The sequence below is a fragment of the Neltuma alba genome, unplaced genomic scaffold (genome assembly GCF_004799145.2).
Source record: "Neltuma alba isolate B1F8T4 unplaced genomic scaffold, ASM479914v2 tig00004803_pilon, whole genome shotgun sequence".
Taxonomy (NCBI): Eukaryota; Viridiplantae; Streptophyta; class Magnoliopsida; order Fabales; family Fabaceae; genus Neltuma; species Neltuma alba.
In genome coordinates this window covers 50,087-74,459 of record NW_021633865.1, presented here as the reverse complement: position 1 = coordinate 74,459, position 24,373 = coordinate 50,087, and the positions used below count along the sequence as shown (strand labels likewise).

At 33.0% G+C, this 24,373-nt stretch overlaps 1 protein-coding gene across 1 annotated transcript; it reads left to right on the top strand.

Moving 5' to 3' along the window:
* The first annotated feature begins 267 nt into the window (after positions 1-267).
* Positions 268-23,424, top strand: LOC114745772 (probable LRR receptor-like serine/threonine-protein kinase At3g47570). Its single transcript, XM_028933940.1, has 6 exons — positions 268-955; positions 2,978-3,343; positions 5,860-5,931; positions 13,749-13,820; positions 21,138-22,889; positions 23,066-23,424. Exons 1-6 carry the CDS (start codon positions 268-270, stop codon positions 23,422-23,424), a joined length of 3,309 nt encoding a protein of 1,102 aa, XP_028789773.1.
* Positions 23,425-24,373: the final 949 nt, after the last annotated feature.

Here is a 24,373-nt window from a genome sequence, read left to right as displayed (position 1 = left end):
TAATTTTTATCTTTATTTACTTTTCAATGTACTTACATTTTCTTATATCTTTATTTTCTTTTATTTTTCTTTTTTGGGTTATGATAATTTAATCAAGGAACAATGAGACGTTAAAATATATGCATTTACGGAATTTTCATCCGCTCCAGAGGAACAATAATGCGTTTTGTTAGCTTGACTTGACTTGATTCAGAATCGGAGAAGTATAAAATGATGTGTGTGTTAGTTCCTGGTTGCGCAAGATCTGATGAGTTTGATATGATCAATATGGGAAAACCTTCCTCCTTTGTCTTCCTCATCATCTTGCTTCTTTGCTTTACAGTCACCTTAGCTTCCATTCATACAAACATCAATACTGACAAATTTGCACTTCTTAATCTTAAGTCCTTTATCACCTCTGATCCATATGATTTTTTAGCTAATTGGTCTGTCTCTTCTAGTCCATGCAGCTGGGCTGGTATCACATGCAATAATCGGCATGGAAGGGTCCATTCTGTGAATCTTAGCAGCATGGAACTTAAGGGCACCATATCTCCACAACTAGGAAATCTCTCATTCCTTGTTGAACTTGATCTCAATGAAAACAACTTTCATGGTCAGATCCCACAAGACTTGGTTCGATTACGTCGATTGAGACTACTCAATTTGAGCTATAATGACTTTCATGGACAAGTTCCAACATGGATAGGAGATTTAACTATGCTTGAGCACTTAAGTTTTCAAAATAACAGTCTCAACGGATTTATTCCATTATCTCTGTTCAATCTATCAAGGTTAGAGACTTTAGATTGGAATTCCAATCTCATTGAAGGTACCATTCCACCAGAGATAGGAAGTCTAAAGCACTTGAAGAAGTTACAACTTTCAAGGAACAAACTTTCAGGAGCAATTCCCCAAACAGTTTCCAACTTGTCTTCGCTTGAGTTGCTTTGGTTGTCTCATAATAATTTGTCAGGTATGTTCATGCTTGTGTTTGTTCAAAACTAGTCTATTTAATTATGAGGATATAAATCCTCAATCATCATGTGCTTGGGTTAGTCCCAATTTTTTTGGGTCTTTGCGCATTTCTAATCAGTTTTTGTTTTTTTAAAAATATAGTCATCGATATTCTTTTCAATAAATCACGAATTAGAACTGAAGTAGATAGAATATTTGTACTCAAAATTTGTTTCACTGGAATAGAAATAAATTTGAACTGAGATTTTGTTCTCGATCATTTAGTTCATGTTATAAGTTTCACACACATGTAAAGGTAGGGTCATAACTTGCCTAAAATTAAAATCTTCAAAAATCGGTAAAATACTGAATCATTAAACAAGAAGCCCCATAAAAAATAACCTGATAAGGATGATAAAAAGGGTTATCCGGGATTTCAATGCTTTTTCTAGCTTCTAATTTTTCATTTTCCCCTATATTTTCTTTTTAATTGCAAGTGTTTTTAATTTTTCTTTTCCAATATAGAGACAATCCAGTCGAATTTGTCAATGAGTCTCACATCGATCTAGGGGAAAAAAACAACATGCTGAAAAATAATTTTTATATATATATATATATATATATATCATTCAAGGGTAGTGGCTCTTTTAAAATGATTAAGATGATGATTCAATGCTCTGAAAATGATTTTAGATAAATAATCTTAGCAGTATTAACAAATTAACTCAGCCTCGATACTAAGGGCCACAACAAGACATTAAAAGGGTGGAGTACTTTTGAGTTTCATTAATGATATCTTATCTCTTTATCTGTTTATATATAAATATATATTTAGGAATATTTATTTTTATAATTCTGCAAGGCGAGCCATGAAAAAAAAAAATCTAGCTTTTGTTTTTCTCTTGTTAACTAGACAGAGACAAACATTACTGTACTGATAAATCTGCACTTTTTACTCTTAAATCTTCTATCACTTCAGATCCAAACAACTCCTTAGCTTATCTTTCTTTTAACAGTTTATTAGGTATTTTCAGAGAAATCCAGGCTTGTCTCAATTGTTTTTTTTTTTTTTTTAAATTTTTGTATTTTTTTTATTTTTTCAGAATTTTTCTATTCTTTTTTTAATTAAAAATTCGTCATCCAATTTTTAAAATGGTTGGGGAAAAGAATATTAGTCCAAAAGGATCTAAAGGCTCATCATCAATCTTTGAAAATAAATGTAGACATTAAAAAGTTTATGAAGGATTTATTTTTTTCAAAATGACTAAGTCTTAGAAGAAACATACTCGAAACATTTAATTTTGTTTTGGATAATCTAAATTAATAATTTTATTTTTTTAAAATTTTTTTAGTTTGCAAGACCTATTTTTCTGGGAGTCTCATGATGAAAAGTAAGGGTCAATTGGATTTTGATGTGTCTCTTAGTTTGTTTCTTTAATTTTCATTGAAGGAACTCAATCTAAATTAACGAATCCACAAAATCTAAAAAGATCACAATGATAAACAATCTAAATCACAGAATAACAAACTGAAGGGAAGCAGAAAACACAGTGTAATGGGCCTTGTGGAATAGCCCATTATGTTGTCCGACATTAGGCCATCCAAATTTCTCAACAAATCACATGTCCAAATTATTTGGTCTATGGTCAATGGCCCAACCAAATTGAAAGTGTTATTATTTCTTTTTGAAACCAGCAGAGGTTGAGTCTAACAGAAGGAGTTAGTCATTCACAACATAACAAACCAAAACTCGAATCCCTATTGGGAGAGGTGCCCACATGTAGTGCTTGACGGTGCTTTGAATAGGATGCTTCCAATAGAAGGATACCTATGCTTTAGCAAAAAAGAAAATGATAATTGTATTTGTGTTTTACCATTTAGAATAAATTCGTGTTATTTCTCAAAAATATGCAAGACTTACTATATGCGTTTTGAAAAATACAAATGTGTCTGTTTTTTTATAATAATTGATTATAAGTAAAAAATTATTACTGACATCATTCTGTCTCTCTTTTTTTTATTTGCCATCTAATATTTGAAGGGAGCATCCCAAATGAGATTGGGGATCTTTCACAACTGAAGAAATTGTATCTTGGAAATAATGAACTTGTGGGTTCTATACCATCTTCATTATTTAACAGTTCAATGCTACAAGACTTCCAACTTGGAGTAAATAACTTATCTGGAAGTCTCCCAATAAATGTGTGTGTTGGGCTTCCAAAGCTACAAATATTTTTTGTGGATGGAAATGATTTGTCTGGCAAAATACCCTCCACTTGGCATCAATGCACAGAATTATTAAAATTACAATTGGGGTATAACAAATTCAACGGAGGAAACATACCAATTAACATCGGAAATCTGACCAACCTCCGGAGGCTATATCTTTCCGACAGCAACTTGCAAGGTAAGAGTTTTAATTATTATATGATTGTCTTAAATTTGATAAGTCAAGAATTTGCGTTACAAATTTAATGAATAATACTTTTGTTAGATTAATTTTAAAGACATGGAACTTGATTCTTTTATGTCAACATTTGAAATGAAATATTAAATCATTGAAAAATAAACTAGTCAGCATTTGTGTCTTTCATATATGTTCTTATGATATGTAAAGGGAATATATCTTAAAAAATTAGAAAAATAGTATCTACTAATACTATAAAATGATAAAACATTATAAATAGTATAAAAGTGGAATCTTATATGTAATCTTATACGTAATATGCTTGTTCTATAATGTTTGCAAAATGTTTTAGCTGAAATTGCTTTAAGAGTGGTGAAGATTATAGTATACATGATATGTTTTACACAATCCATTTTTCTTAACTAATTTGCATCAGGAAAAATTATGTTGTTGTACACTGGGTTTAAAAAACTTAAATGCAAAAGATAAATAATTTGGTTGTTTGTTTTAAATAAGTGAAATTAATTGCATAATTTGCCTCTAACATTTCTTCTTTACAAGAATTTTTAATTTCCAATTGTTCTTTGATATTAGAAAAGTCCCTTTTAAATTGCTTTCCAATAAAAACTAAATTATTTCCTAATAATTTTAAGCCTCTAATTAACACAACTCCATGTATTATTTATAGATAATTTGCCAACAAAAACTAAATTATTTTCTATTATTTACATATATTATTTAGATGGCTGTGTGCAGCACATGATTTATTGGCAGTTAAACTTAACAGAGTCGCATGCAATTTCGTGGTTATAAGAAGTTTGCTTTCTCCATTTCTAATATTAGCAAGACATGTTTAGTTTTTTTTTTTGGCGAAAAAACTTAGGTCATTGCTCATATCCATTATGTCAAGTTCTCCAATCACACATAGTCATGTGTCCTTTTTTGTTTCATGTGGATGTATAATTAAATGCTATTAAATCCAAATATTTCAAAAATGAGATATATGGTCATGTGTGATTAGAGAAATTAAGATAATAGATATAAGCAACTTGATATAAGTATTGTCATTTTTTTTTTGTTAAATTGTATATGTGTATTATTATATGCAAATATTATGACCTGTTTTATTTTTATTTTAACAAGTCCTTTCAATTCAATATTTTTACAAGCATTTATTGCTAATCAATTATATTTGCATGCCAACCTCTTCACAAGCAATGAGATTATGAAATCTTACTTTTATTGTTTTGTTTTTTTAATCATTTTCTCTAGTAGAGTGGATTTAAAATGAGACTTTGTTTTCTATCATTTTATTAATACTACTATTGTATTTACATATGCATATCCATATGGGGATTAAATATAAATAGTAATTTACAATCCCAAAATATTAAAAGATCATTTTATTAATATTGTATTACTTGAAATTCCTTTGTTATAATTAAGGCGAGTTCTTGACTTATTTTTAGACATGCCAGAGTTAGTAATATATGAAAATTTCTGTACGGTAGGATAAGTTTAATACTAAAAAAAAAAACTGAAAACAGAAAAGTTTGAAGTGGTGTTTTTTCTTAGTTATTACATTAAACAAGAAATTTATTTAAATAAACTAAGTATAAAATATCAATTATGAATAATCATAAAGAATTCAATTTAAAAATTCAAATGCAATAATTTAATAAACACTAGTTCATATGTTTAGTTCAACTATATTTTAAGTCATTCATATTGAAGTGAAAATATTCAGCACCTTCAATTAATAATAATTATTTTCAACATAAAACTTTCCACTCATAATTTCCTAATAATTATTTTATTTTAAAATTAAAAGAAGTATGAAAATTAATGTTTATCCATGGATCAATCAGTATAGCACAAATGTTCAAGTTTTTGAAATTAGTATGCCAGAACCATGAATTTTTTTTTATTTCCATTACCTGTATATATTTTATGTGCGAACAATATTATCTGCCTTATTTTCTTTTTAAAGTTCTTAAAGTTATAAAACTTTTAGTACCTATCAGTGTTATATTATATATGTACTTTATGCATTATTATACAAAAGTATTATGAAGTGTTTTATTTTTATATTTAATAAATATATGCCAACTTTTTTACAAGCATTGAGATTATTATTTCTTTTTTTAACATTATTCTATAATAAAATAAATTTAAAATGAGATTTTATCTTTTATTTTCATTAATATTTGACATATTCATGGTGGAGGCTTAAATATAGGTAGTGATTTACAATAACACAATAACAATGATTGTCTTCTTCTTTTTTCCTTTTTAGATATTTTCATTCATTCATGTTGTTCATTCCTAGGATTTGACTTATATTAAGCTTGGTATTATAATGCCAAAATATATAAAAGGTAAGATCATGAACTGATGGGACCACTTGATATATTTAAAATGTGAAAAACAATTTTTTTTTAATTTTAGTCTTAATCTACCACATCATTAATATACTTTGATCAATAAAATGACTTCGCCATATATAACTTGTCCAGGAATCATTCCAAGTGAGTTTGGAAATTTGACAAACCTCCAAGCCCTTGAGCTTGGCGAGAACATTTTGCAAGGTAAGAATTCTAATTATATGATTGTCTTAGACTGTGTGTGTGATTTTGTTTTTGTTTTTATCTCTCAAATGAAAAATAATTTTATTCTTTTTTTTAAAATCATTTTCTCGAATAGAATAAAGTTAAAATGAGATTTTGTTTTCCATCATTTTATTAATATTGTATATACATATACATATCCATGACAGGGTTTAAAAAGAAATAGTAATTTACAATCCCAAAATATTAAAAGATCAAATTATGAATTGATGGTAAAATTACTTCCAGAAAGTTAATCCAAATACTTCTTGGTTTTGGTCATTTCATTCATTCATGCAATCCCAAAATAACAGAAAGATAGGATCATGACTTCATGAGCGAAGCTGATGGGCCCACTCCAAAAGCAAATTCTTTTTAGAGAAAATGGACATGATAGTGCTTAGAATTTTATCAAATTTTAAATTTTAAGTTGACGTCATCCATCTTCTCTCTCCTCTCTCAGCTTCCCTCTCTCCTCTCTCAGCATTGCTCGAGTCAATGTCGGCGAGACACCCTATGTTATCCTCAAGCCCATGAGCGCCTTACCTATCTCTTATCCGTCTCTTCAATTCTCAACCATTCCGCCCATTCACCATCTTCATCCTCAGTTTTCCCCAATCCCTTCCCGGAATCGACCTTCAATCCATTCTATAAACCAACTGTTTGGATTATGAACGTGGACTTTCCAATTAAAATATTTGAAAATGTTTTTGTACGGTGGGATAAATTTATTTGATACTAAAGACAAAAAAGTTTGCAGTTGTGCTTATCCTTATTTATTACAATAAACAAGAAATTTATTTAAATAAACTAAGCATAAAATATCAATTGTGAATAATTATAAAGAATTCAATTTAAAAATTTAAATGCAATAATTCAATAGAAACTAGTCAACCATAGCTGAGCTCGAGCTAGTTTAGAAGAAAAGGTTAAAAAAAAAAAAGAGAATGCGAGATTTTTTTTTTTGGTGAATAAAGGATAAACTAATCAGAAACAAAATACAACCGAGAATGCTAATCTAGTCGAACTCGTCTTGGAGTTCCCATAACCAGTAGATCCTTGTGTAGTTGCTCCTCCAATACTGTTGGAGGTATTACCCAAGATCTTTTCCCTTGAGTCTGAAATGAAAGAAAGCTTGATGCTCCATTTTGTCTACACAAGCATTTGCTTCTCTGTGTATAGCTTTGAACCTCAGTTGCCATTCTCTTCCCAATAACTCTCTTACTTCCTTCATTAATCCATTATATTCCTCTAGCGTATGCTCCTTCTGAATTTCTTCTACCACCATCCGAACGTCGCTTTCCACTACTACACGTTTAAGTCCTAATTCCCAGCAAGTCTTCGGTCCCTCCAGAATTCTCGACATTTCTGCCATTTCTGATCCACATTCTCCTAGTTTTATAGAGAAGCCATGCAGCATTCCCCTTGACTCCCTCTGCCTCCACACGCTGCTCTGCCATTTTGTTGTCTTGCACCATCTGTATTTAACTTGCACCAGCCTTGCGTAGGGATCTTCGAGTTAATCATGACTGTCTCTTCCTTTCCTCCCTCCATCCTCATTAAAGTTCCTTTAACATGGTAGTGTTTCAGGTATTGTTTCATTAAATCTGCAGCGTTCTATGGGATTTTAAAGTTCCCATCATGGACCTTTGTGTTCCTCCACTTCCAAAACAACCAGCAGCAAACTGTTCAGGCCAGTCCAGTCCCATTTCTATTTGTGCAGTGCAACGTATATTATTTTTTATCCATTTGTCCTCGGTAGCATTAAAAAATTCCTCCTGTTGTTCCAATGGCATAAACCGCCTCTAAAGCAGTTGGACTTGATAGCAATCCCTCAATGCATGGATCTACGTTTCACTCTCATATTCACAGATCAAGCATTTTCCTTGTTCTCCTCTCCATTTGCTAGTTCTTTGTTTTGTCAAGAGCCTATTATGTTGTATTTGCCACATGAAGCACCGAGTCCTCTCAGGTACTCTCAGCCTCCAAATTTTCTTCCAACTTCGTTGCGTCATAATAGAAGCGTTTCCTTGCAACCATTTATAGGTGCAGTGTGTTGAAAAATGTCCATTCCACAAGCATAGCCATTTGGGGTAATCTTGACCTCTATTCTCATTGGGGGGGGGCCATAACTTGAATCTTTGGTATTATTGCAGGATGTACCATGATTTCTAAATATTGCAGGTTCCAGTTTCCATCCTCTCTTATTAAATCCCTCACTTTCAGGCTTTTATCAGTTCCCCCTACATTCCCCACCCACTTGATCAATTTTCCTTCACAGGGAATCCATCTGTCAAACCAAACACTCGTTTGATTCCCACTTCTTATTGTCATTTCTAAGTTTTCTCTAAACGTCTCCTCCAGTTTTGCTAATTCCTTCCACAGATGAGAGTCGCTTGTCTTAGTTGTAATTTTTCGCTCTTCTTGTTCCTTTCTCTCATACTTCCCTCTTAGTACTCGTACCCACGGATCCTCTGGTGGGTTCTGTATTTTCCATAACAGTTTTAGGAGGAAGGAGTCACTCATAATTTTCAAAGATTGAATCCCCATTCCTCCTTCTTCCTTTGCCTTAAACATTTGTTCCCATCCTATAGCATACCATTTCTTCTTGCCCCCTTGTTCTCCCCATATGAATTTCCTCTACTCCTACTTGAGTTCTTCAATGACTCCTTGTGGGATGCGATCGTGTTGCATTGGATAGAGAGCCATTGAACTCGTCACGGATCTCACCAAGGTAATCCTGCTAGCCATAGAAAGATTTGAAGCTTTCCATATGCTTAATCTCTTCCTCACCCTTTCAACCACATTTTTATATTCCTTCTATAATGTGGGAATGAAATTTCTGCCCCTAAATATTTGCCCAGGTCTTCCACTTCTTTAAATTGGCTGATTCTATAAATTTCCCTTCTAGTATGCCGTGAAACATTAGGTGCAAAGTATATTTGAGTTTTCTTGTTGCTCACTCTATGCCCTAATATCCTTCCAAACACTTGCAAGCATCTCATAATTGTTTTCATTTGGTTAGTCTCCACCTCTGTAAAAAAAACAAGATTATCAGCAAACATCATATGGGTTATTATTGGACCTTTCTGTCCCGCTCTCATTCCTCTCCATTTTTTCTCACTATGGGTGTCAACAATGAGGTGTGTAAGTTTTTCCATGCCAAAAACAAAGAGGTATGACGAGAGAGGATCTCCTCGTCTGGATCCTCGAGAAGGAGTGAACTCTTCTAGTTTTTCACCATGCCATAGTACTCTCATAGAGGTCATGTTTATGCATCTCACTATTCTACTCTTCATTTTTGCTGAACAATTTATCTCATTCAGAACATTTTCCATGAAATGCCAACTTATCCTGTTATAGGCCTTCTCAAGATTAATTTTTATTGCCATGAATCCTTTCTTCCCTTTTTGTCTTCTCGTGGAATGTATCATTTCATTCACTATGATAATGTTGTCACGAATGTTTTGCCTTGGTACAAAGCTCACTTGGTGAGGAGAAACCAAATTTGGCTTGAGGTTTTTGAGCCTTTTTACCATAATCTTCATAATGCACTTGTAAGTCACATTACAAACTGAGATAGGTCTGAATTAGTTCACTTTTTCTAGTGCATTAAGCTTCAAGATCAGGGATACTTATGTCTTATTCATCTCTCTGATCTTTTCAAGTTCAGTCTATGCCTCCTTAATGAAGTTGCACACACAGCTTCCCACAATCTCCCAATTTTGTTGAAAGAGAATAGTCGGATACCTATCTTCACCCGGAGCTTTAAATCTCCCAATTGAAAACATTGCTTCCTTAATTTCCTCATCCTACACCAGTCCCTCCAATTCTTCTTTCTCTTCTTCTTTGATACTTTCCCATCTGTGCTTTAACAAATGAACATGATTCTTCCTTCTTCTAATGGTTGTTTTAGCATGATAAAATGAGGTGTTTCGGTCCCCATCGTTGATCCATCTTGTGCGGGCTTTTTAGAACCATAACAACTCCTCTCTTGCTAATATTTCGGTAGTTCATCTCTCAATTGGTAATCTGGATCCTCCAAATATCTACTTCGCTATTTTTGAAGGAACCACTGGATCCCGTCAATTCTCCTCGTCAACTCTTTCTTTTTCCTCCCTATATGCCTAAACACAAACTTATTCCACTCTTTCAGTCTGAGTTCTAATTCTTGCAAAGTTTATCGTACTTCTCCTATCCTCTCCCAAGTTGTTACTAGTAGCTTTTTAAACTCAGAATGCTGCAACCAAACTACCTCAAACCTGAAGGGTCTTGCCTCCTTTGAACCCTTAACCACAGAAAGGTGGATCAATAGTGGATGGTGGTCTGATTGAATTTGTGACCCAACCTACATACGAGCTTCGTTAAAGGATTTCCTCCACTCAACATTACAAAGGGCCCTATCTAATCTCTTATACATTCTTCTCGTATGATTAATAATTGGCCCCCTCCAGGTGTATTTAGGTCCTCTGACCCTACTTCAATCAGGTTATAAGCTTCTATATTCTTGTTGAACCTTTTACATTATTTATTGCGGTTCACATTTCTCCCTCCGCTATTCCTCCTTTGATCTTATGTCATTAAAATGACTTACCAAAAGCTAAGGAATGGACATGGTTTGAGACATCTCCTTCAACTCCTCCTAAAGACTTTTCCTCTTTATCACTCGTGGACTGGCATAAACAGCTGTAAACATCCAAAGCCTATTCCCCTATCCCTGAATCAAGCAGTGAATATATTGTTTATTACTCCTTAGTGTGGAAATTTTAATTTCTTCTTCATCCCCAAGGATCTATATGCCACCAAACATTCCACACGCCTCCTTAATTAATTGGTTTTTGAAGCCCAAGTGTTTTATCACTTTTTGGGCTTTTTCTCCACCACACCTAGTTTCCACACAAGCACTACATTTTTTGGCTTATATCTCCTTTTCTATTTTTTCAGAGCATACCCGGAGTCTCTACCAGCTACTCCCCTCACATTCCAAGTAATTATCATAAATAAATCTTCACAACAATAAAACACTTCCCAATGAATCAATTAGTACCTGATAGCCAAAGCCAAGTTTGACTGGCCAGTCTTCCCTTTATGAGTGCTGCAATCATTGTGTTTTAGTTCCATATCATGTTGTCTAACCATATACTCCACTTCTGACAGGCCCACCCACTCACCTCCTTTATCAGAATCTGGTGGCTTATCTTCATCCACTTCTATTATCGCACTCAAATGGTTCGATAAACTATGAAGAAAGTGTTCCACAATGTTCTCCTATAGTCTTGGTCTATTAAATCCCCCTTCATCATTAATTATTTCTTAGCCCATAGTTAATTGTTCTACTCCTTCCATCTCAACACTCTCTGCCTTCTCCCTTAGCCCACTAAGCCTACGTTTGTCTTGACCCACATTTCTCTTTTCTCCTATGTCCTCTCATTCTTTCTCTATCTGGCCCACTCTGCTTGTCCCCACAGATTGAATTTTCCTGACATTCTTCTCTTCCGCTTTCCTGATGTCCTTTCCCTCCTCAGTAGGTGTCTCTCCCTTTCTCTCCCCTTTTCCATTCTACACCTTTCTTATCAACTTTTCCTCTCCTTTTTTCTTGTTTTATGCACCTTTACTTCTCTCCCCCTATTCCTTCTCCTTATTTGATAGGTCTCTCAAAGGCTTTCTTTGTCGTGTTTCTTGCACTTCCTCTTCCATTCTCTCCCCCTCTACACTTAGACCCTAAAGCGTGAGCTCACTCCTATATTGGACCTTGGTTGTCCACTTTTCTGCTATACTTCTGCGACTTTTTTCTCTTTGTTCAGGGGTCTTCTCCCTTTCCTCGGATTTTGAGCAACCATCCACTCCCCATACATCGCCTCTGACTTTTCCATCACCTTTTCGCTAACTTCGGCTTCCTCCTTCTCACTGTTTCTCATCGGATTTTTCCCATTGTCTTGGTTACCTTCCTTTGTTCTCTTTAAACGGGTAGTGCTCCATTTCATAGCCAAATTTGCCACAATTGAAACAGATTAATTGTAGGCCTTCATATTCAATTTTTAGCTCATTCTCATCTATTGAATAAGAAGGCATCAGAGGGGCTTCTAGATCCACCTAGACACATATCCTTGCATACATTGTTCTGGCTCTTGTTAGAGTCATTTCATCAACTCTGATGGCCTTCCCAATCTTGTTCCCTAAATGGTAGAAAAACTTTCTATCATATTAGTCACCTGGAAGACCTGGGAGTCTTACCCACACAGCTACCCAGTTCAACTTCTCCTTCCATGGGTTAAAGTTTCGCTTCCATGTTTGCACAATGAGATACTGGTTTGATATCAGCCAAGGGCCCCCTTCCAGAGCATAGTAAAAGTCATCGAGCTCCTTGAAGGTAGCCAGCATATATTCATTACCAATGTCATTGAGCTCCACTAAACTAGTCTTGCTCTAGAGGGCTTGTACTTTCCTTCTTAGCTACATGAATCCCATGGGTTCCCCCGCAAGCTTCACAATGAGTGTGTTTTCCCATTTCCTTTCCAGTCTTCATTTCTCTTGTTCTATAGATTCTATTCTTGGTTTTTTTTTTTCCATATCTGTGATAGTAACTCTTTGCTTAAGTCATCATCCGGACCAATAAGCAAGCTCCCATCCCAGGGTTCCTCTTCTCAATGTTTCTCTGAGCGTTCCTTCCCTCCATCCACCTTAGGTTTTAGTATATCTCTATACGAGACTTGTTTAGGTTGCTCTTGTTCTATTGCCGAGACCTCTGGTAGCATCCATTCCTCTTCCCTTAGCTTTAGTGAGATTTCTCCCATAAACATTCCCTGGTTTTTGGCCACTTTACCTCTTGACTCCGCTCTATTTTGCTCTTCCATCACCATATTCCTTTCTGGGTTACCAGTCAAAGCCATCCTCTCTTCCTTGTTCTCGTTTGTTCTCGGGTCGTGCTTATTCCCCTGTTCACTTCCCCCACCACCATCACTAGGACAATTGGGGGGTTGTTTCTGGGATGAGTTCTTGTTAGAAATCATGGGAACACCTCAAACTTTCTCTCACTAACTTTCTCTCTCTAGATACTTCTCTCTACGGTGAGCTGATACTTTTGGCGAATGCGAGATGTTTTAAATAGTCTGATAAATAATTAAATTGTATTAATTTAAGTCATTCATATTGAAGTGGAACTATTTAGTTTGTTCAATTCTTTATAAAATTAGCTAAATCTTTTCAACAAAAAAATCCACTAATAATTTCTTAATAATTATTTTACTTTGAAATTTAAAAGTAGTATGAAAAACCAACATCAGGGAGAAAGCAGGTGGAATTACATAAAACAATGCGGGCTCATTAAACATTATGTGAAACTTTTTCGTTCAGCAAAGTATACTTAATAATTTCTCACTAAAACTGCACCCAAAAACAAAAAACAAAAAAATTCCTTCATGCAGAGATAAATTGCTGAAAAAGTAGTCTAATGCTTTATGCCATACATGATTAATTGGCAATGCATAAAAGTTATATATTTAAACTTAATGTACTCATTTGCAATATTAAAAGGTAAGAAATTTGAGACGAAATTTGCCTTTTCCCTTTTTAATATTTATGCATGAATTCCTGAGTATAGCACACATGTTCAAGTTTTTGAAATTAGTACGTAAGACACGTGAAGTTTCTTTATTATTTATGTATATTATATGCAAACAATATTACAATGCCAAAATAAAGAAAAGGTAATAAGATCATGGACTGATGGGACCACTTGATATCTACCACATCAATTGTATACTTTGATCAATAAAATGGCTTCATAATACTTTGTCCAGGAGTCATTCCAAGTGAGATTGGAAATTTGACAAACCTTGAAATCCTTATTCTTCGCGACAACAATTTGCAAGGTAAAGATTTTAATTATATGATTGTCTTTAGACCACGTTGTGTGTTTTTGTTTTTGTTTTCATATCTCGAATAAAACAATAATTTTAAAATGAGATTTTGTTTTTGATTTTTTTCATTCATGTTAAAAAATCATAAGAAGCTAACTAAGTTTGCATTCATAATAGAAATCCTTGAAAAGAGGAATAAAATATAATTTCAGACATTAAAAAACTAACGAAGCCCTGCAAAACCAGTCCGGAAAAACTTTATGGATTATCAAAATGTCTTTAAAAAGAGAAATAAAATATAATTTTAAAAAGGACTTGTATTTTAAAAGATTTTATGATGCTTCCAATTCTCTGATCAACATTTATATCACTCGTATCTTATCCACTTCTACATTGAAACTGGTGAAATTCCATTCTTAATTATTTTATGCTCTATCTCCAAAATGTGTAAATAAAAGTATCTTAATTTCTTAAAGAAAAACTAAAATTTCAGCCCTTTTTTGGCCTATGATGAATTCTCAAATTTTAAAGTTAGAGCCTTTTCAAATGCTTTGGATGTTCATTTCAGATAAGGTGAGATTAATTCCATAGTCTATGATCTTCAACAATTCTTCTTTGAAAGAAATTTAATGTCCAACAAAAACTAAATTATTTTCTATTCATTTTAAGCACCTAATTACCAAAATTCCATGTAGTATTTATATGCTCGTGTACTTGTGAATTTATTAGTAACATGCTTGCCATACTACCAAATAATTAACAAATATTTTGTATTTATTTATAGGTGAAATTCCTTCATCTCTGTGGAACATGCCTTCTTTAACACTTGTTAACTTTGGCAACAATCATTTAACGGGTAATTTGTCAAAAGAAATGTGTCATCAACTCTCTATGCTTGAAGTCCTTGATGTTCACAGCAATCAATTAGAGGGAAGCATTTCACAATCAATAAGCAACTGCACATCTTTAAAAGAATTATTTTTGGATATTAACTCATTTACAGGTATGCGCCTACTTATATGTTTTCTTTTCTATTTAATATTTTTTTCTAAAATGAGATTTTGCTTTTATCTGAAATCCCAATCATGAACAGATGGACATACATACTTATTATATGCCAGTACTTTTGTTTTTTTTGTTTTAAGATCTTATCTGTTTCCTAGCAACTTTAATTTTATTTTATTCCCTTTCTATTGTAGAGTTCATTTTTTTCATCCCTTATGCTTCTTTTTCAATTTTTTATTTTTCAAATTCGTTCATTTCAAATTAAATGCTTATTCATTAATTACAGTGCAAAACTTTTATTTTTCAAAAGAAATACTAGTCATTCTACCTTAATTATAATTTATGATTTTCTTAATTTTTTCATTTACAATTTTTTACAAAGACTTCCACTTCACCTTAATTATAATTTATGATTTTCTTAATTTCTGTATGATATTTGATAATTTCTTAATTCTACACACACAAAAACACACGGTAACAACTCCATCATTTAAATAAGATTAAAATTATATTGATGTTTTTCTTAAAAAATCGCAGCATATGAATTAAAAATTTGAAATAAACCAAATATTTTTTTAAAATAGATAGAAAAATCAATTACAATTTATAATACAGAAATCAAATAAAAATTAAAATATAACTCAAACTGATGAAGAATAATATCAGATATTTTAATTGTTCAACAAATAGAAGAACTGTTCTGCACATTGTGAAATTAAACAAATCTTTCCAAGTTAAAGTTTTTCACATAATACTTGCCGAACAAGTAGTTTAATGCCATAGGCAACACATAATTTATTGGCCATGCGCAAAAAACTAAAAGCAGAAGCCAAAGCGCACACTGAAAGAAAAAAAAAAAAATCTTAGCGGTTACAACCTAACACACAACTTACCAAAGAAAGCATGCACTCAAAATGACCAATACCGGTCTTAATAAAGAACAACAAGCAACTAGTAATTAGCCAATACCGGTCTTAGCCAAAGAGTAGTAATTAGAAAGCTCAAGATCATGCTGCAGAACATGAAATAGAAAGAGGGTGGTGGTTCAGAAAACCATCCTTGTGGCACTTCTTTCAAAACCTCTGCTGCAAACAATCAACAGCTCTATTGCCCTTGCGACAAACCAAAGACAAAGACCAATTCCGCAGTTTAGCATGACATCTTCACAGCTTCACAATTCCACCATCTTCTCTACCCAAAGCTACCCTATACCCCAACTTCACAGAGTAATTATCATCTCTACTCATCATCCAAAGACATTTATCTGCCAAATTCGATCTAGGAATATTAATAGAGTTAATGAGAACTTTATCTTCATCACTGAACCAATCTTTCGTTCCTTCAAAACACCAATAATTATTTCTGATTAAGCTCTTCATAGTCAAACTCTTTTTTTCTTCATCCAAATCTCTGGAAGCCAATGCATACCCAGTAGCTTCAGGAGTCCAATTGTCAACAAAAACTCTGATCCTCTCTCCAGTCCCTACTCTCTAACAAAGATCTTTTTCTGTTAAACCTGTTCCTTCTAAGATGCTGAACCAACCCCAAGAAGATCTACAACCTTACTTTGCCTGCAAAAAATACTATCGGAAAAATAAAAACCTTTCAAAATCCTACACCATAAAGCATCTGGATTTTGGACCAACCTCCATCTAGTATTAGCAAGGAGAGCTTTGTTAAACAACTCTAATTTTTGAAACCCATTCCACCTTCACTTTTAGCCAACCTCAGTGATTTCCAAGATTTCTAGTGTATTCTACCTTCTTGTTCCCTCTGATCCTTCCAGAACCTTGCCATTGAAGAATGAACCGTTAGTCATCTTAGGTCCGTTTCAAAATCAACTGAATTAAGACAATATAGTGCACAATCCAGGTTATATTCATTTTAAGGAGTCTCTAAAAATTCCTGAGTAACTAAGTATGCAAACTCTAGAGGATTGACTTGGAAAATGATTGATTTTCTTTTTAATTAACTATTTGGCAAATTTTAGAAAGATGCAATAAGAGTAAAAAAATTTTGGGTTTTTAGTTTATAAAAATGGTATCAATGAAGTGAAATATGAAAATTAACAAGTATAAAAATGGTATGAGTGAAATGAAATATGAAAATTAACAAGTGATAGCAATGAAATGGCAATCCTCTAGCATAATATTTTAGGCTATCATTCCGTAAACCCTGCTATTCATTTCTCTCCAAAACCCATTTTCCTCATTACTTCTTCCACAAAACACCAATCAAGCCTATCATATGCTTTATTCATATCTATTTTAACAGTCATTTACATTTTTCTTCCCTTTTTATTTTTCAAGTAATGGAAAGCTTCCTGGGCTATCAAAGTGTTACCTTGAATCAGTCTTTTAGCTACAAGTGCTCTTTGATGTTCAGAAATAATTCTCATTAACAGTCTCCTCAACCTATTTTGCCAGGAGCTTTGAAACAATTTTATAAACAAAATTGCAAAGCCCTATATGTCTAAACTATCCCACATTCTCAGCATGGTCTACTTTGGCTAGGAGGACCACATTTGTACAATTCAACTTTCTTAAACTTGTAGTGTTTTGAAAAATAAAATAAAATCACAAACCATATCAACCACTTCCATACTCACCACCCCCAAGTAGATTGATAGAACATACCTGAATAACATAAGGATCCAGAGTTTTGTAGCCATTCAATTTATAAGAAGCAGATTTCATTTCCTCTACAGTGACCTTTGCCTATAATCTTTCGTTCTGCTCCTATAACTCAACCTTGTTAACATGAGAAAGAGCCTCCTCCATGTCACGGCTCCCCTCTAATGCAAAAAGCTTCATGTAAAAGTCTACAAAAGCATCATTTCTTTCTTTCTCTTCTTCTAACCAGTTACCATTATTCCCTCTCAATCTAAGCGCTTTATTCTTCATTCTTCTCTGCATTGTACAAGAATGAAAGAATTTTGAATTTCTGTCACCTGTTTGAAGCCAACTAACCCTTGATCTCTGCCACCAAAACTTCTCTTCCATATCCCAAGCCTCTTCAAACTGCTTCCGTAAAGATTCAGCTTCCGTCCTTCTTTCCATCATAAGCATATTATTCAGCTAACTGAGCAGTAAGTTGCTCTACCACTTTTCTGGCATTAGGAAAAACCTCTTTTTCCCCACTTAATCGTACTTCAATTCCCTACAGTTGTTCAAACTTTCCACCAACATATCCACACAACTACTATCATTTCCCTCAGACCACCATCCCTTCTTTATAACAGAAAGAAATGCATCATGTTCAGCCCAGAAAACTTTGAACCTCAACACTTTTGGAATTTTGTTATATTTATAGTCACATTCAAAAACTAACAACTGATGATCTGAACCCACTGGATCCACATGAATCAACACAGCGTTTTGGAATTCACCCCTAAAATCCATATTTCCAACTACTATGTAAATTCGTTCTTTCACATGCCCTTCATCTCACCGCTTATTACTCCAAGAGAAATTTGAGCCTTGATAACCCAAATCCACTAATTGACAATCTAAAAGCATGCACTGGAAATTCAAAACCCTTCTTATATCTACCGGTAATGATCCGCACTTCTCATTACTTGATACCACATCATTAAAATATCCAATGGAAAGCCAAGACTTGTTAATCCTTCCTGCTATCCTCCTCATCCCATCCCAAACCAACCTATTTCCCCCATCTAGTTGTGCACCACAAACAAATGTTGCGTACTTTGGGACATGAGTCACTGAAGACTCCAGAGAAGCATGAATTAAATTCTTCAACCTTGAACAAATATTAACAGTCAGATCTCTCATCCACCACAGAGCCAAACCATCTCCCTTTCGCATTGGCTCCACATAAAATTCCTCCTCCATTCTACACATCTCTTTAATTCTACCAATCTTTGCTTTCTTCATTTTTGTTTCCATATTAGGAAGATTATAGAAGGTCTGTGTTTGAAAAATTCCTCCTTTAACTTCATAATTGTTAAGGTTCTTCCCAGACCTTGACAGTTCCATGCTGGGGTCTTCATGGCCTCTTAGTGGCTTTTAGGCCAGCCACTAAGACCTTCAGCACAATTCATCATATTTTGACTCAAAACGTTCTCCATTGTCTCCATTTCTACTAAATCAGAAACTCCTTGACTCCTTGCTCCTCTTCTCCTATCTTCCCTTCTCATTTTGCATTTAATTAGATTAGTACTACCACTACCTCTCTTGTTTTTGAGAGTTTGCTTGTTCTCCACCGATTCAATAGGATCACTTTCAAAACACAACTTTCTTCTCTCACTTGATTGCAATCCACTTCCTCCCCTAATCCTCTCTTCAACCTTACCTTCTTCAACCAAATTTAAACTAATACTAAAGAACCAAAACACAACATGTTTTTATTAGTCAGCCAAGTAATTAAATCTCATCATTTGAATTTAGTTGGATTTAAAGAGAAACCGTTCCATGGTCAATTAAGTGTGAAATTAAATAAGGCTTTTGCCATGAAATTTTTTCATATAATAACTTTTGAATAATTATTAAATATGAAATTACAAAAGTGCACAAAGTCAACATAACGGAGAACGTATGCAGCATGCATATGTGTGCGTACAAGGGTGCGTCCAAAATCAACATGTGCACTACTTCTCTCTCTTTATTCCATAGTAAATTCTTTATCTGTTTAACTTCTATTTATATATTTTTTATTTTTGAATTCATTGATTCTAAATTAAATATTTATTCAACAATTACAGTATAACAATTAAAAAAAAATACATAAGTCATTCTACACTAATTCTAATTATGATTTTCTTAATTTTTATTATTTCAAAATTTTTACAAAGACTTAAACAAATAAAAAATAATTTTGTTCCATATTAAAGATTGCTCTTGTTCTACCAAGAGAAAATCTCACTATCGTCGATTCAGATATCCAAAGAATTCTTTTGGGTTGAAATGAATATTATTTGAAATTTTTTTAATATATTTAACGTCAGTTTTAGAATTATTCTTAAACATATCATTGTTCATCACATTTGATAGTTTTTGTATAATAGAGTAAATTTAATGTCAAAGTAAACTCAAATTCGAAGCCTGTGTGTGCACGTGCACGCATATGTATGTATGGTAATAATTCTATCATTGAAACAAAAAATTTATTTAAATAAGTGTAAAAATCAAGTAAAAACTATAATATAAAAATTAAATAAAAAATTTAAATATAACTCAAACTGATGAACAATAATACGGGATATTTTCAATTGTTCAATAAGTAAGTAAATTTCTTCATTTAAATTCATTTTTGTTTAAATGGGCAAAAAATTCTGTTTTAGCCCAGTCGAGTAAAGTATGAACACAAAATTCTTGGAGAGATAAATTACTGAAAAAGCAGATTAATTGGCAACGCACCGAAAAAATGATATAGTTAAACTTAACAGACTCTCATGCAATTACTAGAAGGCATGCAATTTGATGTTATAAGAAATTTGATTTCTCCCTTTCCAAATAATGTGATCTGTTTTAGTTTTCTTCTTATAAGTCTATTCAGTCTTTTTACAACCAGTTGTTGCTATTCAGTTATATTTGGATGCCAACCTTTTACAATCATGATATTATTATGTCTTACTTTTATTTTTTTCCTTTAATCATTTTCTTTAATAGAGTAAATTTAAAACGACATTTTGTTTTCCACAAAATATAATATTTAAGTACTCTGTACCATATGATTTATACTCTGTTCATTATAAATGCTAAACATCATATATATACATATGAGCTCACATGTTACGTACACGCACTAGCACATTCTGTGGTCGATTTTCTGCTTTTTTTCTCGTACTTTATTTAAAGAATACATATCCTATTTAATTTTCTTTTGTCAAATTTTCAATTGTTTCTTTTCTATTTCATAAATTTATTGATATCCTATTAAACCACTATCTAATAATCACAACATGGAAACTGTAACTTTGAAATAAATATTCTAGGACCATGGCATCTCAAGGTAGTTTATGATTTTCTTAATTTTTTTACTTCAAAAATTTTACAAAAACTCGAGAAATGATGAAAACAAATTTATTTGTTTATTTTCTTATCAAGGCTATATGGAAGTCATGATTACCATCAATTTTTTTATGGGCAAGTTTTGCACATAAAGCATAGGCTAACTCGATAAACTTAATGTGTCAGACTTACTCCTTTTAATTCGAAAGGCGTTTAATATATTCAACATTTCAACATCCACAAATATTAAAGTCTTGGGATTAGCAAGAGAGGTGTATTTTTCCATGTTATCTGCAAACACTATTACCTGTTTCTGTTTCTTTTTACAGATCAGGTTTTTTTTTTTTTTCAGGTTTTATACCCAAGGACATAGGCAGTCTTGTTAAACTTGAAGTCTTAGATTTGGGATCAAATCATTTGAGCGGACCTATTCCTTTCAGTGTATTCTCCATTTCAACATTGAAACACTTACACCTTGGCAATAACTCCCTCTCTGGTGTTCTCCCATCATATTTAGGGATTGGCCTTCCCAACTTGGAGCAATTACTACTGTCTCAAAATGAGCTGATTGGACAAATTCCAAACACCATATCAAATGTTTCTAAGCTCATTAGGTTAGATTTATCATTGAATAAATTTAACGGAGCTATACCCAATGTCATTGGAAATTTAACAAACTTGTTCGACTTAACTTTGAATGGGAATGATTTGAATGGATTGATTCCAAACACAATCAGAAACTTACATAAGCTTCAACGTTTAAGTCTCAGCAACAACAGATTGCAAGGTGCCATTATAGACGAACTTTGCCTGCTCAAAAGTCTAAGTGAGTTGGATCTTGCTAACAACATGTTTTCAGGAGTGGTTCCCAGATGTCTCGGGAATACTTCTTTGCGAAACTTGAATTTTAGCTTCAACAAATTGATTTCTCATATGCCCTATTCTCTTTGGAGTCTTAAAGATATTTTGATTTTAGACATATCCTCCAATGCATTGAGTGGATCAATTTCACCAGAGGTATCAAACTTGGGAGCAATTATACTATTGAACTTGTCAAGAAACCAAATTTCAGGAAGCATTCCTGCAACTATGGGTGGTTTGCAAAACTTGCTAACCCTCTCTTTGGCTCACAACAAATTACGAGGGTCTATTCCTAAATCATTTAGCAGCATGATAAGCATAGAGTCTATGGATCTTTCCCATAATTATTTGTCTGGTGTGATTCCAAAGTCCTTAGAGTCATTACTCAATCTTAAATACATCAATCTTTCCTACAATTTATTGGATGGAGAAATTCCAAATGGTGGTCCTTTTCAAAATTTTACTGCTCAATCTTTTACAATGAATAAAGACCTCTGTGGAAAACCCCAACTACAAGTCCAACCATGTAGGAGAGGAAACAAGCACATATTAAATAAAGTGATACTGGTTATAAAATGCTTAGTACCTATCATGGTTGTCATTTTGGTTGTTATAGGCATTGTCTTTCTAAAGCATAACAGAGATGATGCTAACTATGCAACACGAAGGGATTTAACAAATTTAGATGCACCACCTAGGATATCTTATTATGAGCTTCTACAGGGAACAAATGGATATGATGAAAGTAATCTTCTTGGCTCTGGAAGTTTTGGATCAGTATACAAAGCAGTTCTTCTAAATGAAAAGATTGTTGCTGTCAAAGTATTTAACATAGACATGGAAGAAGCATTGAGAAGTTTTGATATTGAATGTGCTGCCATGTGCAATTTACGCCACCGTAATCTCATCAAGATTATTAGTAGTTGCTCAAATGATCATTTCAAGTCTCTAATCATGGAATTCATGTCCAATGGAAGTCTTGATAGATGGTTGTACTCTCATAACTACTATTTAGATATCCTACAAAGATTGAATATAATGGTTGATGTGGCAGTTGCATTAGAGTATCTTCATCATGGTACTTCTACTCCGATTGTTCATTGTGACATAAAACCAAGTAATGTTTTGTTGGATGAAGATATGGTGGCTCATCTAAGTGATTTTGGTATAGCTAAACTATTAGGTGAAGGACAATTGGAAACTTACACAAAAACAATGGCTACAATTGGCTATATGGCACCAGGTAATGGTTTAATGATAACATTCTAGTCCAATTATGTTGGCTTTTTATCATTCTATGTGAAATTTTATATTATACAATCATTGATATGCATTTTCCATTCCTATAAGCGAGGATTTGTATTCGCCATATAAAAGAAAAGTTTAATGGCAAACCTTATATTCTCTTTTGACATATAGAGTATGGATCAAAAGGAGCGGTTTCTTTCAAGGGAGATGTGTATAGCTATGGTATCATGCTAATGGAGATGTTTACAAGGAAGAAGCCAACTGATGAACTGTTTGTTGAAGGTCTTGGTTTGAAAGAGTGGGTCAGCAAATCAACACCACATTCAATTATCAATATTCTAGATGTCAATTTGCTACGTGAAGGGGATCCAAATATCAACAATATATTACCACAAATATCATCAATTTTTGAGTTGGCATTAAGTTGTTGTATTGAATTACCTAAGGCACGAATTATGATGACAGATGTTGTGGTCTCATTGAAAAAGATAAGGTCACATTTACCTAAGATGTTAGAGATGCACCACTAGTTAAATGATCTTTATATGGAAGTTTTAGTTACCATTTCTTTTATCCTTTAGTTTACTTTGTCTATGAAACATGTCATATCTTAAAATGGCCATAATTCTATGTTTGTTATATTAATATATGAAGTCTCTACATTTTTATGTCTTGAGGTATTTTCCTTTTTCTTACATTTTTTTCATTGCAATTGTATTTAGCTATTTAAATTGCATTTGATTCTTTTATTTTTCGTTTAACAAAAAGGATTATAATTCAAAACATTGAATAAACTTATGAGAAAATTTACATAGTTTATAAGGGTTTTCTGTTCTCTATAAGAAATGTGCGAATGTGAACATTAGATTTTGCAAGGTTTTTGGGTTTTGAGAAGTCTAGATTATTTAAATTACAAGGTCTAGTTTCGTTGCGTTTGCCAAGTTGACTTAGTTCATCCTGGGAATACATGCTTACTTATAGCAGCTTAATTAAATTACTTAGATAGACTCACTTCATGCTTATATAGTTGTGATTAATCCTTTAAACACTACTCGTATGAGACCATCATACATCTAATAAGAATAAATACTAAAATTTTTAGATGCAATGAGTATAATATAGAAATTCATATGCCACACATGAACTCTTGCTCCATTCTTAAGCTTGACGGGCAAGAGAAGATTAGGAAAAAAATTAATGCTTTCTTCATTTCTCAAGTGTCTCGACATGAAGGAAAAAGAAGCCCAATAACCATTTCTATGGAAGATATATATATATATATATATATATATCACACATAGGGCTACTCTCAAATATTTTATCGAAATAAGGCATTTGGGTTTATTTGGAAGGGCCCTTGAGCACCTCTCGTATAGTACTTGATAAATCCCTGTTTTAGTATATTATTTGATATCTTTTTAGTGATATTTATCAATTACAATGAGATAATTTGCATTGATTGTGGATATTTTGAATTAA